At 46.0% G+C, this 18557-nt stretch overlaps 1 protein-coding gene across 1 annotated transcript in view; it reads right to left on the bottom strand.

The window, feature by feature from the left end:
• Window positions 1-3798: 3798 nt before the first annotated feature.
• LOC143803746 (vomeronasal type-2 receptor 26-like) overlaps window positions 3799-18557 on the bottom strand; it is a 58652-nt gene continuing 43893 nt past the window's right edge. Inside the window, exons 4-6 of the mRNA XM_077281521.1 lie at window positions 7757-7978; window positions 5683-5809; window positions 3799-5595 (exon numbers count right to left, since the gene is read on the bottom strand). Coding sequence (XP_077137636.1) covers window positions 4733-5595; window positions 5683-5809; window positions 7757-7978 — 1212 coding nt within the window. The 3' untranslated portion in view covers window positions 3799-4732. The remainder of the gene's footprint in view (window positions 5596-5682; window positions 5810-7756; window positions 7979-18557) is intronic.

The raw sequence follows: 18557 nt of genomic DNA, 5'->3' as shown, positions 1-18557 counted from the left end.
GCCAGAAAAGGGATGTTGGTAAAAGGCAAGGAACTTTTTCCAAGTTTTGGAATAGATCTTAGTGGTAACTTCTTTCCGGCTATTTAAAAGGGTGGATATCAGAGCTTCTGAAAAACCTCTCCTCCTCAATAACTCCCTCTCAAATTCCACGCCGTCAGATGCAGGGATTCCACATTGGGGTAACAGAATGGACCCTGGGAAAGAAGTTCCGGACTGGCCGGCAATATCCAGGGGTCGGTCACCGACATTGCCCTGAGTACAGAGAACCACGCCCTCCTGGGCCAGAAGGGGGCAATCATGATCACTCTCGCCCCCTCCTCCCTGATTTTCCTGAGGACCATAGGGATCAGACACATTGGGGGAAATGCATATGCCAGTGGGAAATTCCAGTGAATCTGAAGGGAGTCTATTATACAGGGTTTGTCTGCTACCTGAAGCGAAGCAAACTTCCTGGTTTGTCTGTTCTCCCTTGTCGCAAATAAGTCTATATCGGGTAACCCCCACAAGTCTACTATCTGTTTGAATACCCGACGATCTAGAACCCATTCTCCCTGACGAAGAGAATGACGACTGAGGTAATCTGCTTCTGTGTTGAGTTCCCCTCGAATGTGCACGGCTGACAGAGAACGAAAGTGAGCTTCGGCTATGAGGAGTATGTCCGTAGCGGTGTTCATTAGGGAACTGGACCTTGTCCCTCCCTGGTGGTTGAGATATGCTACTACTGTTGTGTTGTCTGACTGGATCCTTACATGTGAATCCCGCAGAGATGGTAGCAACCTGAGTAGGGCCTTTTTTACTGCCATAAGCTCTTTCCCATTTGAGGACTTTTGAGCTTCTAAGAGAGACCATTGCCCTTGAGTCCAAACATCTCCTATGTGAGCTCCCCAACCTATCGGACTGGCGTCGGTTGTCACCGTGTTGTCTGGTACTATACTCCAGTGCACCCCTTTTTCTAAATGTTCCATATTTAGCCACCATCTCAGATTGTGTAGAGTGGAGGTGGATAGCCTGAGTCTTCTGCCTAATTGACCTTGAAGACTCTTCTCTGCGTCCAAGACCTGGGCCTGTAATACTCGAGTGTGGAATTGAGCCCACTGGACAGCTGGTATGCAAGATGTTAGGGATCCCAGAAGGGACATAGCGTCTCTCAAAGTCAGATCTGGTGTTTTTATCACAGTACTGACTTTGTGCACAATCGTCTGCTTTTTCTTTTCCGGAAGGAAACATAGTTGGTCTTCCGAGTTTAGCAGAATACCCAAGAAAGTCTGAGTTGTTGATGGCTCCAATCTTGACTTTTCTATATTGACTAGCCAACTCAAGTCCTGTAAGGAAGATATTACATGCTTTAGTCGACTCCTACACTGAAAAAACGAATTCCCTACTATCAGGAAGTCATCCAAGTAGGGTATAATTAATGTATCTTGCTCTCGGACATAGGCCATTATTTCCGCAATGACTTTAGTAAACACCCTCGGTGCCATTGATAAACCAAATGGCATTGCAGTAAACTGAAAGTGACCTGATCGTTTAGGCACACCGCCATTCTGAGGAATTGTTGATGATCCTTGTGAATAGGCAGATGGTAATACGCATCCTTTAAATCCAGGACTGTCATATAGCATCTGGGAAAAAGAAGTTTAGTCGCCGTTTTAATCGACTCCATCTTAAAGGCATGGTATTGCAGATATTTGTTCAATCTCCGTAAATTTATGATGGTTCGGAAGGATCCATCTGGTTTGGAGATTAAAAATAAAGGGGAATAGAAACCTTTCCCCTGCTGATGTTTCGGAACCTCAACTATCACTTCCTTTTGTATTAATGTCTGAACCTCCTTTTCCAGGGCCTTCTGTTGGACTACGGAATCAGGGGCAGTCAAAATATAAAAATTCGAAGGTCTTTCTCGGAATTCTAATTTTAACCCTGACTTAACTATACCCAGAACCCAATTGCTCGAAGTTATTCTGGCCCACTGAGTATAGAAGTACTTCAATCTGCCCCCTACTGGAATATTAACGGTAATTCCTTCTGCGTCTTGAGGAGGATGAAGAGGCATTAAAGTCCGGACCTTTCTTTTTCGGCTCCGTTGACTCCCACTCTCGGTTCTGGTAAGGTCTCCGGTACGGGAAGCGTCTCTTGAAGGTATTCCTAAAGGTAGGATTGAATATTTTAGGAAAACCTTTCTTCCTATCCTCAGCTTTAGCTAGGATATCGTCCAATACCGGGCCAAACAGGTACTCACCCCTACACGAAATTGTACAAAGTTTAGCTTTTGCCTGGGAATCCCCCTTCCAGGTTTTAAGCCATAGGGCTCGGCGGGCTGCGTTCGAGAGACCTGCTGACCTGGCTGCCAGTTTCAGGGAATCCACCAATGCATCTGCCAAATACACCACACCTTCACGTATTTGTGAAAGGGAGCTCAGTATTTTATCTTTGGGTACTTTGGATTTTAACTGCTCTTCCAGCTGGGTTATCCAAACCATGACAGACCTAGCCGTACATGTACTCGAGATCGCCGGCTTGAACGCTCCAGCCGAAGACTCCCACACCTTCTTCAACAACATATCTGCTTTCCTATCTGACGAATCTTTCAGCAGGCCTACATCCTCCAGAGGCAGGGTACCAACTTTAGATGTAGAAGCCACCGCTGCGTCCACCTTCGGGACCTTCGTCCATTCCGTCAAGTCATTATCGTCAAAGGGATACCTTCTTTTTGCTGATGACGGTAGGAACCCCTTATCCTGTTTATCCCATTCCCGCTTAATAAGGGTCTTAACCGTATCTACTACCGGGAATGACTTACGACTTTTCTGGCACAAGCCCGCAAACATTATGTCTTGCGCTGACCTCGGTTCCCTGTTTTCCGCAATGCCCATGGTTGCTCAGACCCCTTTAACTAACATGTCCATATTTTCTACCGAAAAACATGGCCTTCCCTCCTCATCTGAGGATGATGAGGAACGGGAACATTCACCTTCCACCGATGGGCTAGATCCAGGAGATATGTCCCTGACCGACTTTTCATGGTGGCTGCCTGTAAGGGTACCGTCACACATTGAAATTTTCATCGCTGCGACGGCACGATTCGTGACGTCGCAGCGTCGTATAATCATCGCTCCAGCGTCGTAGACTGCGGTCACACGTTGCAATCACGGCGCTGGAGCGATGCCGAAGTCCCCGGGTAACCAGGGTAAACATCGGGTAACTAAGCGCAGGGCCGCGCTTAGTAACCCGATGTTTACCCTGGTTACCAGCGTAAACGTAAAAAAACAAACAGTACATACTCACCCGTCGGTGTCCTTCAGGTCCCTTGCCGTCTGCTTCCTGCTCTGAGTGCAGCCGTACAGTGAGAGCAGATCGCAGCACCGCTGTGATCTGCTCTCACTTTCCGGCCGGCACTCAGAGCAGGAAGCAGACAGCAAGGGACCTGAAGGACACCGACGGGTGAGTATGTACGGTTTGTTTTTTTACGTTTACGCTTGTAACCAGGGTAAACATCGGGTTACTAAGCGCGGCCCTGCGCTTAGTTACCCGATGTTTACCCTGGTTACAAGCGAAGACATCGCTGGATCGCTGTCACACACAACGATCCAGCGATGTCAGCGGGTGATCAAGCGACGAAAGAAAGTTCCAAACGATCTGCTACGACGTACGATTCTCAGCAGGGTGTCTGATCGCAGTAGCGTGTCAGACACAGCGATATCGTAACGATATCGCTAGAACGTCACGAATCGTAACGTCGTAGCGATGAAAATTTCAATGTGTGACGGTACCCTAAGGGAATAACTTATCTCTTCCCTGATGACAGCTCTGAGGTCTGATGAACGAAGGGGGACTTCCTCTTCTAAGGTCTGAGAGATGCAAGCCTGGCAAAGCCTTTTAGTGTAACTGTCAGGCATAGGAGTCGTGCATAGAGCACATTGCTTATGCTTTGATTTAGATGACTTTTTACCCTAAAACAAAGCACAGAATAATAGACCATGTCAGCATCAGGTGTACTTTTAACACTCACCACAAGCTGACCCCGTGAATACCGATTTTGGAGGAGATGAATCCTTCTGTGACGCTGGGGCGCCTGCATGCCGCTGCCCCCGTACCACTCTGCTGCTGCTTCCTGAGCGGCCGCTACTGCTCTTGCTGAGCTGCTCTGATCCCTCTCCCTGAGGGTGCTCCGCGTCCCCTACTGAGGACATCTTGCTACACGCCGCATTCCATAGCCGCCGGCCTTTCATATGAGCAGCTGCACTCCTCCCCCGGCTTACCCCGGAAGTGTAACAACTACTTCCGGGTTCACCGGCGCCGGTGAGAACGCTGAACCCCGCACCTGCACTGCGGACCAGGACGGCACTGCCTGACTCCTGGAACGTGCTCCGTATGGCCAGACGAGGGGGGGTCTGCACGCAGGACACCCCCGACGCTGCTTCCGGGCCCCCGATTCTGCCGTTCCCAACGGATACCGCACAGAAGCATGGCGGACCCGGGTAAGACATCCTGCAGGCTCCCGCCGTCCGGACAGGAACCCAAACTGGAGTGGCGAGGGGGCCGCCCCTTTAAATCCTGTAGGTTCCTGTCCGGATGGTGGGCGGATCCCCTCTCTCGTTGGGGTGCTGTCGTGGCGATAGGAAAAAGAGAATTTTAGATATTTTTTCTTTATTTGCCCTTTGATCCACAGATGGAATGATCTTTAACTTGCACATTCTGTCAACAGCTTCTGAACTTTTCTTGCTTTACTCTTTTATTTTTCTGGTGCATAAAAGATTATGAAGCATTTGGGAAAGAAAATACACCCTAAAACACCGGCTGCAGATACAAGGATGGCGAAAACCTCTACAGCCACTGTATACTTCCCTTTGGTGCTCAGGTATGCCGGTATGAAGGAAATCCAGACACTGAAGAAGACCAACATGCTGAAAGTAATGAACTTTGCTTCATTGTATCTGTCGGGTAGATTCCTAGCTGGAAAAGCTATGATGAAACATCCCATGGCAAGGCAGCCGATAAAGGACAACATGAGGTAGAAGCCAAGGTGCTCTTCACATTCAACAATTATCTGACCATCCTGTGAGTGGAGATCCAAAAATTGGGTAGGGGGATGTGTTCCTAACCACAAGGCACAGATAATAGCTTGGAAAGAAGAGGAGAAACCAACAATGGTCCATGGGAGCTTCTTCCCCATGAATCTTCTCATTTGGCTTCCAGGTTTGATAGCTCGAAAGGCCGTAACCACAAGTATGGTTTTTGCCAATAAGGAAGACACTGAGACCGTAAAAGACATTCCAAAAACTGTTTGTCTTAATAAACAAGTTATGTGTCCTGGATGACCAACAAAGACCAGACAACTGCAGAATGTGAAAGTAAGCGACAAGAGAAGAAGGAAACTTAGATTTCTATTGGTGGCTTTAATGACCGAATAGTTCTGATAATGGGTGAAGATGGCAAGGATGAAGAGGGAAGCTAGAGAAAGCACAATGGCGCTGCAAGTAAGAGTTGTACCCAAGAAGTCTTCATAGGACAGATAGATAATTTGTTTTTCAATGCATTCATTTTTCTTTCCATTCGGCCATTGGTCATCTGGGCATTTCCAACAGCTGCTCATGTCTGTGGGAAAGAATTAAACACACGGTTGATAGTCTCATATTGCTGCACGTGCCATATACTGAGAGCTATGGTGGTGCCAGCCTTTACCAGTGTGATTGGTAACTTCTCCTCTGGGGCAAGGAATGCAATCATAGCAGCAAATTGGCTTTCCTTTCAGTATCATTTTCCTGGACCCAGCTCGGCAGCTGACACTGCAGACAGAACGTGGTGGTTCCTAGGAGAGGAATATAAATGTTTCACCCTTGGGGAAACAGTGCTAAAGAAGTAGTTTTATTTTTTTCTATGCTAGTACTTGTTGGGGGCTGTGGGGACACTGATTCTGTGTGAGGACCATCATATTGAGTGGGGTACATGATACTGTGTGTTGGAGCTTCATACTAAGTGGCAAATATGATACTGTGGGGACCATGATACTATCCGTGGTGGGCTGTATGGACCATCATACTGTGTGGGGGACTGAGGGTTTCGTGATAACATGTATGGGGCTGTGGGTGGCATCATACTGTGTGTTTGGGAACTATGGAGAAATCATACTGTACTGTGGAAGACTGTAAGTTCCATGATGCCATGTATGGGGCTGTGGGTGGCATCATACTGTATGTTTGGGAATTATTGGGACATCATACTGTGTGGGAGACTAAGGGTACTGTCACACTAAACGATTTACCAATGATCACGACCAGCGATACGACCTGGCCGTGATCGTTGGTAAGTGGTTGTGTGGTCGCTGGGGAGCTGTCACACAGTCAGCTCTCCAGCGACCAACGATGCCGAAGGCCCCGGGTAACCAGGGTAAACATCGGGTTACTAAGCGCAGGGCCGCGCTTAGTAACCCGATGTTTACCGTGGTTACCAGCGTAAAAGTAAAAAAAAACAAACAGTACATACTTACATTCCGGTGTCTGTCCCCCGGCGTTCTGCTTCTCTGCATTGTGTCTGCGCCAGCCGGAAAGCACAGCGGTGACGTCACCGCTGTGCTCGCTGGCCGGCGCTCACAGTGCAGAGAAGCAGAACGCCGGGGGACAGACACCGGAATGTGAGTATGTACTGTTTGGTTTTTTTTACTTTTACGCTGGTAACCACGGTAAACATCGGGTTACTAAGCGCGGCCCTGCGCTTAGTAACCCGATGTTTACCCTGGTTACAAGCGAACGCATCGCTGGATCGCTGTCACACACAACGATCCAGCGATGAGAGCGGGAGATCCAGCGACGAAAGAAAGTTCCAAACGATCAGCTACGACGTACGATTCTCAGCAGGGTCCCTGATCGCTGCTGCGTGTCAGACACAGCGATATCGTATGGATATCGCTGGAACGTCACGGATCGTACCGTCGTAGCGACAAAAGTGCCACTGTGTGACAGTACCCTAAGTGCCATGCTGGGGAGCTGTGGGTGACATACTGTGTTTGGGAACTATGGGGACATCATACTGTGTGGCGGATTGTGGGTTCCATGATACCATGCTGGGGGGCTGTGGGTGACATACTGTATGTTTGCGAACTATGGGGACATCATACTGTGTGAGGGGAACTTTAAGAGCATTATGCTTTGCTGAAGGTCACTTTGGGAGAACTGTGTTACTTATGAGGACATCATACTTTGTGTGGGGGGGTACTGTTATGGCAAATTGTGTGAGAACATTCACTACGGGGTACCATACTGTGTTGGTGGGGTGATTTGGGGACATCATACTCTATGGGTGCCATGAAAGGGGTGTTGTAGTGGGTGAGAACACTAAGGGGCTTCAGTAGAGATATAAATACAGTATACATGTGGCAATACATATCCCTCTCATATTTTTTTTAAAGCTGGGAGCTATGAGCCCACTTATTCCACCGCATATTTTTTTGAGTGTGTGTGTTGAAGGAACCTCATGATTTCTATGTATGTCCCTGACCACAATAGAGATGTTACTATGCGTTTTGTAGCTACAGCAGTACAGCTTTTTTTATAGCGGCCAAGTTGGAAAAAAGTGGTCTCCTAACACCATCCTTTTGATTCAGTATTACAAAATAGCCCTTATTTCTCAAACCAGTCCTAGAGAAAAGGCCCATAAAATCAGTGCCCACCATGGTGATTTTCTCATTCACTCTCCTTCTAAGAGAAAGCTTATCCTGCACGGTCTACTTTCTTCAAGCACAAACGAACAAGATGTCTACCTGGGCAAGATGATCAGCCCATACAATGGCTGATACATTAACCGTCACGTTGTCCCCACTGCTAGATGTGATGTTTCCAACTCTGACACTTCTAAGTTTCTCCTTGCGTCCGGTCACCCAATTAATCAGATCATACATAGGAGCAGCATCTCCATGTTCATCAAAGTATACGTCCTCTCCAGCGCTATTGGTAAAGTGCACTCTTCTCAGAAATTGGTGAAGCTGATGAAGAAACATATACAGGATATACAGAGCATAAATGTCACAATTGCTATTAAGTACCAGTAAACATTCTTGGGATCAAGGTTCAGTAAAGTGTACATTGGTAATCACCCACAGATTAAATATGCCTTATACCAGGATCTGCACCACATCTGATGACTGTTCTTCAAAGTATGCTTCATCTGGAAGTGGATGAACTTCTAAATTTGCATGACGTGGTAATTACTTTTGAAGAGTCATGAGGAGGCGCTGCTCTCCTGAAGAGTCATGAGGCGGCGCTGCTATCCGGAAGTCATGAGGAGGCTTGAATCCTGAAGAGTCATGGAATGGTGCTACTGTTCTTTAGTGTCATTGGGTAGTGCTACAATCCTGAAGTCAACCTAAAAAAACAAATATGGACCACAGAGCAGTAGAAACATTAAAACTTGATATTTATTGAAAAATTTTAATAACATGCATTAAAAAACTAAAAAATAAATGAGGAAAAGATAAGGGGTAGTGACACCTTAGCTTAGTGCCACGTTCAAAGGCGGTTGGTTATATGTGTCGCACCATCGCACTCTAACAAGCATCTCTATTCTTCCAACAGGTATGTTCATCCACCCAGCTCTCCTGCTGTTTGTCTATGAAGTGCACACCGTACATCACCCAGCTTTGCACATAGACTTCCCCCTGCTCCCTGCTTTCACATGGTATGCCTGTCAGCTCACCCCAGCTTACCCTGTGATATTTATGACCTTGTTTACTTAGGCTTGATTGTATGCATCTGGTCCACCCTTAATTCTCTGACCAAGATGAGCAGAGACCACTCCTCTCTGCTTCACACCTGAACGCACTTAGTTTTCCATATATTGTATAGCGAAAGTCTGCATGACTTTAGTCTGCAGTGTGATCCCTACAAGTGTGTCCTAAAAGTGTGGATTACATTAGAACTAAAACCTGAATTGAACCTGAAGGGAACTGAAGGTAACTGGCCAGTCACTGCAAACAATGTTTCTGTTTCTTTTCACTTTCACCCCTATAATCATTCACTTTCTGCTACCTCCCCCAATCCCCACACCAAATAAGGAACTGTTCATCTCCTCTTCAATCCTCCCCATCCACCTCACCACCTCCTCCTCAGAACTGTTCCTTAACATACAATCCTCTGTCTCAAAGCACAGGAAGCCCCCTCATGCCCTCTCCTACTCCCACCTGCTAACACTATCTCTGCTCCTTCTCACTGCTGGTGATATCTCTCCAAATCCTGGTCCTCCTCACCACATTCCCACAGTCATTTCTACCTCCCATCCACGTTCCATCACAAACGTCCGTAACCTCTCTAACCTTATACCCATTTGCCCAGCCCCCGCTTCCCCTGTCCTACTAACAGGAGCTCTGTGGAACGCTCGCTCTGTCTGCAACAAGCTTTCCTACATCCATGATCTTTTTGTTACTACCAAACTTTCCTTCCTCGCCATCACCGAAACCTGGCTCACCCCTTCTGACACAGCCTCCCCTGCTGCACTCTCTTACGGTGGCTTCCACCTTTCTCACACACCCCGCCCCAGCAGCAAGCATGGCGGCGGAGTTGGTTTTCTCCTGTCAGATAACTGCTCCTTCACCCCAATCCCACTGCCACCCTCTGTTACCCTCCCTATCTTTGAGGTGCACTCTGTGCGCATCTACTCCCCCTCCAACTGGCTGCCATTTACCGCCCCCCAGGGCCAGCCACCACCTTCTTTGACCACTTCACCACCTGGCTACTTCATTTCCTTTCTGCGGACATCCCCACTATCATCATGGGCGATTTCAACATCCCCATTGACACTTCCCTCTCAGCTGCCACTAAACTTCTATCTCTCACTTCCTTCGGCCTCACTCAATGGTCTTCTGCAGCCACTCACAAAGATGGTCACACACTGGACCTCATCTTCACCCGCCTCTGCTCTCTATCTAACCTCTCTAACTCACCTCTTCCTCTCTCTGACCACAACCTTCTCACATTCTCTTCCCTCTCCACTCCATGTCTACAATCCCCACCCCACAAACTTTCACACCCTCGCAGAAATCTTAAACATCTTGACCTACATTCATTCTCTGAATCCCTCCTCCCTCTCACAGACATAAGTTCCATACACAATGCGGATGACGCTGCCGCTCTATATAACACCACAATAGCTGTAGCTTTGGAATCTGCTGCCCCACTTACACATACCAAAGTTCGCAAAATCAACAGACAGCCCTGGCACACCAGCCTGACCAAAGAACTGAGGCGAGCTTCCAGGGCTGCTGAGCGCAGATGGAAAAGATCCCACTCCAACGAGCACTTCATCGCATTCAAACAGTCCCTCACTACTTTCTAGACCACACTCGCCACAGCTAAACAAACCTACTTCTCATCTCTCATATCCTCCCTGTCTCACTACCCTAAACAGTTATTCAACACCTTTAACTCTCTCCTCCGTCCCCCAGCACCTCCTCCCTCCCCACTTATCTCCGCTGAAGACTTTGCCTCATTTTTCAAGCAGAAGATTGATAGCATCAGAGACAGTTTTGGTTAACAACCCCCAGAGCCCTTCCTCCCGACTTCCCAGCCCTCCACCTCCAAAACCAACTTCTCCACCATTACAGAAGATCAACTCTCCACTCTACTCTCAAGATCACATCTCACCACCTGTGCACTTGACCCGATCCCTTCCCACTTCATCCCAAACCTCACCACAGTCTTCATCCCAACCCTAACCCATCTCTTCAACCTATTACTAACTGGTGTTTTCCCCTCAAGCTTTAAACATGCCTCCATCACACCTATCCTCAAAAAGCCCTCTCTTGACCCATCCTCTGTATCTAGCTATCGCCCTATATCACTTCTCCCTTATGCCTCCAAACTACTGGAACAACACGTCTACCTTGAACTGTCCTCCCATCCCTCTTCTTGCTCCCTCTTTGACCGCTTACAATCTGGCTTCTGGTCACACCATTCCACTGAAACTGCCCTAACTAAGGTCACCAACGACCTCTTAACCGCCAAGAGCAAGCGACACTACTCTGTCCTCCTCCTCCTCGACCTGTCGGCTGCCTTTGACACAGTGGACCATTCCCTATTATTACAGACCCTCTCATCCCTTGGCATCACAGACTTGGCCCTATCCTGGATCTCATCATACCTAACAGACCGGACATTCAGCGTCTCCCACTCACACACCACCTCCTCACCTCGCCCCCTATCTGTCGGAGTCCCACAAGGTTTAGTCCTTGGACCCCTGCTCTTCTCCATTTACACCTTTGGCCTGGGACAGCTCATAGAATCTCATCGCTTTCAGTATCACCTCTATGCTGATGACACAGATCTACATCTCTGGACCAGATATCACCTCCCTATTAGCCAGAATCCCTCAATGTCTGTCCACTATTTCATCCTTCTTTTCCGCTAGATTTCTCAAACTTAACATGGACAAAACAGAATTCATCATCTTTCCCCCATCTCACGCGACCCCCCCCCCAACGAACCTAACCATTACAGTAAATGGCTGCCCACTCTCCCCAGTCCCACAAGCTCGCTGCCTCGGGGTAATTCTCGACGCTGATCTCTCCTTCAAACCACATATCCAAGCCCTTTCCACTTCCTGCCGACTTCAACTCAAAAATATTTCACAAATCCGTTCATTCCTCAACCAAGAATCTGCAAAAACCCTAGTCCATGCCCTCATCATCTCTCGCCTTGACTACTGCAACCTCCTGCTTTGTGGCCTCCCCTCGAACACTCTCGCACCACTCCAATCTATTCTAAACTCTGCTGCCCGACTAATCCACCTGTCCCCCCGCTATTCCCCAGCCTCTCCCCTCTGTGAATCCCTGCACTGGCTCCCCATTGCCCAGAGACTCCACTACAAAACCCTATCCATGACATACAAAGCCATCCACAACCTGTCTCCTCCATACATCTGTGACCTCGTCTCCTGGTACTTACCTACACGCAACCTCCGATCCTCACAAGATCTCCTTCTCTACTCCCGTCTTATCTCCTCTTCCCACAATCGCATACAAGATTTCTCTCGCGTATCACCCCTACTCTGGAACCCTCTACCACAACACATCAGACTCTCACCTACCATCGAAACCTTCAAAAAGAGCCTGAAGACCCACCTCTTCTGACAAGCCTACAACCTGCAGTAACCACCGATCGACCAAACCGCTGCATGACCAGCTCTACCCTCACCTACCGTATGCTCACCCATCCCTTGTAGATTGTGAGCCCTCGCGGGCAGGGTCCTCTTTCCTCCTGTACCAGTTATGACTTGTATTGTTCAAGATTATTGTACTTGTTTTTATTATGCATACCCCTCCTCACATGTAAAGCGCCATGGAATAAATGGCGCTATAACAATAAATATTATTATTATTATTAATGTGTCAAAAATGCATAATCAGGCTACAAAAAATACATAGAGACAATACTATCATAGAAAAGATAATTAAAAAAACAGCACGTCAAATAATGAAGCTAGCAATCAAATAGCAGTACAAGGTATATATATTCATGAAGACTCTAATTATAATATATAAAGTGACAAGTGCAATGCGATAATACAAAGTTGTAAATAAGAATGAAGCCTATCAGAAAATCAAAAGAATCACTGCCATATCAAAAACTTAACATATCATGGTTGCTGTGAAATCATAATCAAAAAGCGACACACAAGTATTACCAACTACATGGTGGCCCGATTCTAACGCATGGGGTATTCTAGAATATGTACAGTACAGACCAAAAGTTTGGACACACCTTCTCATTTAAAGATTTTTCTGTATTTTCATGACTGAAAATTATACATTCACACTGAAGGCATCAAAACTATGAATTAACTCATGTGGAATTATATACTTAACAAAAAAGTGTGAAACAACTGAAATTATGCCTTATATTCTAGGTTCTTCATAGCAGCCATCTTTTGCTTTGACTGCTTTGCACACTCTTGGCACTCTCTTGATGAGCTTCAAGAGGTAGTCACCGGGAATGGTCTTCCAACAATCTTGAAGGAGTTCCCAGAGTTGCTTAGCACTTGGCCCTTTTGCCTTCACTCTGCGGTCCAGCTCACCCCAAACCATCTTGATTGGGTTCAGGTCTGGTGCCTGTGGAGGCCAGGTCATCTGGCGTAGCACCCCATCACTCTCCTTCTTGGTCAAATAGCCCTTACACAGCCTGGAGGTTTGGGGTCAATAAAAAATAAATGATGGTCCAACTAAACGCAAACTGGATGGAATAGAATGCCGCTGCAAGATGCTGTGGTAGCCATGCTGGTACAGCATGCCTTCAATTTTGAATAAATCCCCAACAGTGTCACCAGCAAAGCACCCCCACACCATCACACCTCCTCCATGCTTCACGGTGGGAACCAGGCATGTAGAGTCCATCCCTTTACCTTTTCTGTTTCACACAGACACGGTGGTTGGAACCAAAGATGTCAAATTTGGACTCTTCAGACCAAAGCACAGATTTCCATTGGTCTAATGTCCATTCCTTGTGTTCTTTAGCCCAAACAAGTCTCTTCTGCTTGATGCCTGTCCTTAGCAGTGGTTTCCCAGCAGCTATTTTACCATGAAGGCCTGCTGCACAAAGTCTCTTCTTTACAGTTGTTGTAGAGATGTGTCTGCTGCTAGAACTCTGTGTGGCATTGACCTGGTCTCTAATCTGAGCTGCTGTTAACCTGCGCTTTCTGAGACTTGTGACTCGGATAAACTTATCCTCAGAAGCAGAAGGGACTCTTGGTCTTCCTTTCCTGGGGCGGTCCTCATGTGAGCCAGTTTCTTTGTAGCGCTTGATGGTTTTTGCCACTGCACTTGGGGACACTTTCAAAGTTTTCCCAATTTTTCAGACTGACTGACCTTCATTTCTTAAATTAATGATGGCCACTCGTTTTTCTTTACTTAGCTGCTTTTTTCTTGCCATAATACAAATTCTAACAGTCTATTCAGTAGGACTATCAGCTGTGTACCCACCAGACTTCTGCACAACACAACTGATGGTCCCAACCCCATTTATAAGGCAAGAAATCCCACTTATTAAACCTGACAGGGTACACCTGTGAAGTGAAAACCATTCAAGAAAATGCCAGGTTTTTGAGGGCCCCAGGCGAAAGAGTCTCAGTGGCCCCCCCTTTAACACATACCACGATTCCTGATGCACAGATACAGGAGAGAAATATAGCACAGCCACGTAGCGTATAACACAGCCCACGTATTATATAGCACAGCCCACGTAGCATATAGCACAGCCCACGTAGCATATAGCACAGCCACGTAGCATAGCCACGTAATATATTGCACAGCCCACGTAGAATATAACAGCCCACGTAGCATATAACACAGCCCACATAGTATATAGCACAGCCATGTAGCATATAGCACAGCCCACGTTTCATATAGCACAGCCCACGTAGCATATAGCACAGCCCACATAGCATATAACACAGCCCACGTAGCATATAACACAGCCCACGTAGCATATAGCACAGCCCACGTAGCATATAACAGCCCACGTATATAACAGCCCACATAGTATATAGCACAGCCCACATAGTATATAGCACAGCCCACGCAGTATATAGCACAGCCCACGCAGTATATAGCAGTGTGGGCACCATATCCTGTTAAAAAAAAGAATTAAAATAAATAGTTATATACTCACCTTCCAGCGGCCCCTGGATCCAGCCCAGGCCTTTAGCGATGCTCCCACGAGACCGCTACGTCATCAGGACAATACTAAGAACGCTAGCTGCCGGCAGCATCGCAAGCATCGGGAACGCTGCGCGGGACACCGGAAGGTGAGAATATTGCGATATTTTTTTTCTTTTTCCCATTATTTTTAACATATCTTTTTACTATTGGTGCTGCATAGACAGCATCAATAGTAAAAAGTGAAGCGGTGTTTAAATCCCGCCCCAATATCGCTGATTGGTCGTGCCCAGTCGGCCGCAACCAATTAGCGACACGGGATTTCCGTGACAGACAAACAGACGGAAATGGACCTTAGACGATTATATATGTAGATAAAGATGGCGTAGTCACCCCTGGGTTCCTCTTCCACGTCCTCACCTGAGGTTTGTTTAATTAACGGCATTTTGACTGCACCATCTTCATTGGTAATACTTTTGTGTCCCTTTTTGATTATGATTTCACAACAGCCATGATATGTTAAGTTTTTGATATGGCAGTGATTCTTTGGATTTTCTGAGATAGGCTTCATTCTTATTTACAACTTTGTATTATCGCATTGCTCGTGTCACTTTATATATTATAATTAGCATCTTCATGAGTATCTATACCTTTTACTGCTATTTCATTGCCATCTTCATTATTTGACGTGCTGATTTTTCAATGATCTTTCTTATGATAGAGACAATACTATGTATTTTTTGTAGCCTGATTATTAATTTTTGACACATATAACAACCGCCTTTGGACGTGTCACTACCCTTCAACCTTGCCTCATTTATTTTTTAAATTTTTTTAATGCATGTTATTAATATTTTTCAATAAATATCAAGTATTAATCTACTGCTCTGTGGTCCATATTTGTTTTTTTGGGGTTGATACTGTTATATTTATGGATGAGCTATAACTAGTGATAAGCAAATATACTCGTTGCTCGGGTGATCTCCGAGTATTTGTTTGTGCTCGGAGACTTGTTTTTTTTTGCTGCAGCTGAATGATTTACAGCTGATAAACAGCTTGATTACATGTGGGGATTCTCTAGCAACCAGGCAACCCCCACATGTACTCAGGCTGGCTAGAAGCTGTAAATCATGCAGCTGAATCAACAAAAGCTAAATCTCCAAGCAGTCACAAATACTCGGAGACCACCCGAGCGTGCTCGGGGGAAAACCCGAGCAACGAGTATATTCTCTCATCTCTAGCTTTATCTACTATACGGCCTTTTTTTTGTTTGTTTTGAAAAATATCCTGAAGAGTCATAGAGGAAGTACTGCTATCCTGAAGAGTCATTTGGATGGTGCTGCTATTCTAAAGAGGCACGGGGGCAGTACTGCTATCCTAAAGAGTCATGGGGTGTTGCTGCTATCCTGAAGAGTCATGGGGGCAGTACTGCTATCCTGAAGATTCATGGTGTGGTACATGTATCCTGATGAGTCATGGGGACATGCTGATATGAGTCATGGGGCGGTGCCGCTGTCCTGAGCAGACATGGGCTGGTGATGTTATCCTGAAGAGACATGCAACAATATCCTGGACAGTAATACATTCTATTATGTAAACCCTATCTTCCAAGTTTCATTATCACCACCCCCTTCCCCCTCACCTGGCAACTGAACTTCATTATGTGCTCCCTCCAAGTCTATGGTTGTGTTGCACTTCTCGAGCCTGCACAACACAGTGAGGCCCACTTCACTCGTCCGTTTTTTGTTTCCATATGCGGTATGTTTTTAATGAGCTGCAAATACGGACACACACCCATTGTATTCAATGGTGGTGCACACATGTCAGGTCTTTCACACGGACCAGGTGCCGACTGCTGAAGGCAGCTTACATCATTGTCACGTGGTCTCCCTGAGATTAGTGTTACCAGGCGACAATGATGGGAGTTGTATCCAGCACCCGCTGTGTCCCTCCTGTGTAAAATAAAGAAGTAAATTAAAAAAAAAAAAACAGCATGGGCTCCCTCTCAATTTTCATAACCAGCAGAGGGAAAGCTCACAGCTGGGGGGCTGATGTTAATAATAGTGGAAAAGGATCAATGACCAGGATGTGTGAAGGAGGGCTGGGATGTAGTCTGCCCTCTTCATCACTACACTGTACATGACTAAAGGACCATTGAAAAGCTTGGAGGAGACAGGAATTGACCAGAACGGGAGGGTTTGAAGATAGCATGACTGCATCGATGTGCCGCCATTTCCATGACTCTTTAAAAGGCTTATTAACCTACAGCCAGGGGCAACAATATAAGTTCGCTTTATAGATAATGCTTAAAAGACCATTTCTACAGGGTATCTTTATGAAGCTGTTCCTCTAGTGTTATTATGTATTACGCTATGGTAGTTATTTTAAGACCTCAAATCAAGTGGCTGGTCCCTGGCAGCTGGAGCGGTGTATTACAAAGGTAGTTCTAAACCCATTAAAACATATATTAGGATATTGAGTAGTGAAAATTTGGGGGCTAAAAACAATGTTTTTAAAATATGGACCATAACTTAAAAAAAAATAATTGCTACTCGCTATAGTATACAAAAAGAAGTCTTGTCACTCGAGTCACCTTCCATGGATGTTCATAAGATAGAGACGCACCCTCTATCTGCGATTCCTTCCAGTACTTGGATGCCATAAACATATGAAGGGCATGAGCCAAGGCATATATAGCGTTATATACTCGATAACTCTCCACCAGGGTCTCTACACCCATCAGAATCTTCTTTGCCTTGTCGTGTTTGCAGGTGTGATGGAGCATTTTACCATCAACTAGTTTACATTCATATAAGGCCATCTTGCAGAGGAAAATAAAATTGCAGAAGGTGTATTGGTCCAACGTGATGTTCCAAAGGAAAGGCATGAGTCCAGGAATCTCCATCGTTTTCATCTGAATGGCCAAAGCTCCATGGAAAGGGCTGAGGTTGACGATGTCCATGGTTGGGTCTAGGAGATGGTACATGTCGGTAAGAACAATCCAGACTTTCTCTCTCCTTGTTAAAGTATGTACTAAAAAATATAAATTAGCTGTAAATTCCAGGTCAGCCCAAAAGACAATAATGGTTGCCGAGGACTCAGAAATGACTTTGGCAATACGTCTATACTCAGTCTTCCAGTAGTTTGTGGAACCGAGGAACTTTTCTGTGAACTCAATGCAACTCCCTTGTGTCATAATGGAAGATTTTAACTTTTGGATTGCATTTTCATTGCTTTCAACGTTGGAATAAACTATTCCAACCCAGGCCCAACCAAAATGCTTCAGCACTGAACTCAATGCATTGTGCAGATGGACAGAGCTGGGAACAGTGCGGTAGAAGTATGGAAATATCAACTTATTACTTAGATGAGGGTCTGTGGCCCCATAGCTGATCTGTAATGCAAAAGGACTTTCTTATTTGTCATCAAACATGGCATCTGTGGTTCAATTTGATAAGAACTGACTATAACGTTTGAAATTCGTCTGCTTCCGTTTTGTAGCAACATGACAAAATCTTGAGTTGACCATACACTAGATAGCTATGGGCCAAATTCTCGTTCTGGCAACAGTTATTTTCCGACTCCATCGTTTTCAATAGAAGGGATAAAGCCTCTACCAGAAATCTCTTGACAGCGGCTTATTTTCTCCAAAAACAAAAGGATCAGGTATTTTAAGTGGTTGTCCCACAAGATACATTTATGGCATATCTGTAAGATATGCCATAAATGTTTGACAGATGCAGGTCCCACTTCTGAAGTAAGGGTCTACAGTGCATTTGCTCGGCTGTATAGAGCACTCCCATAGCAGTGACTGGAGAGAGCTTTTATATGTGCTGCGCCGTTCTGGAGACAGGCAAGAGTCCCAGGTCTCAGAAATGTTTCTTGTGAGAACCCCTTTAAATTTCAACTACCTGATTTCCAG

The sequence above is a fragment of the Ranitomeya variabilis genome, chromosome 2 (genome assembly GCF_051348905.1).
Source record: "Ranitomeya variabilis isolate aRanVar5 chromosome 2, aRanVar5.hap1, whole genome shotgun sequence".
Lineage (NCBI taxonomy): Eukaryota > Metazoa > Chordata > Amphibia > Anura > Dendrobatidae > Ranitomeya > Ranitomeya variabilis.
The sequence above is the reverse complement of the archived record's forward strand: the minus strand, read 5'-3'. Positions and strand labels throughout refer to the sequence as shown.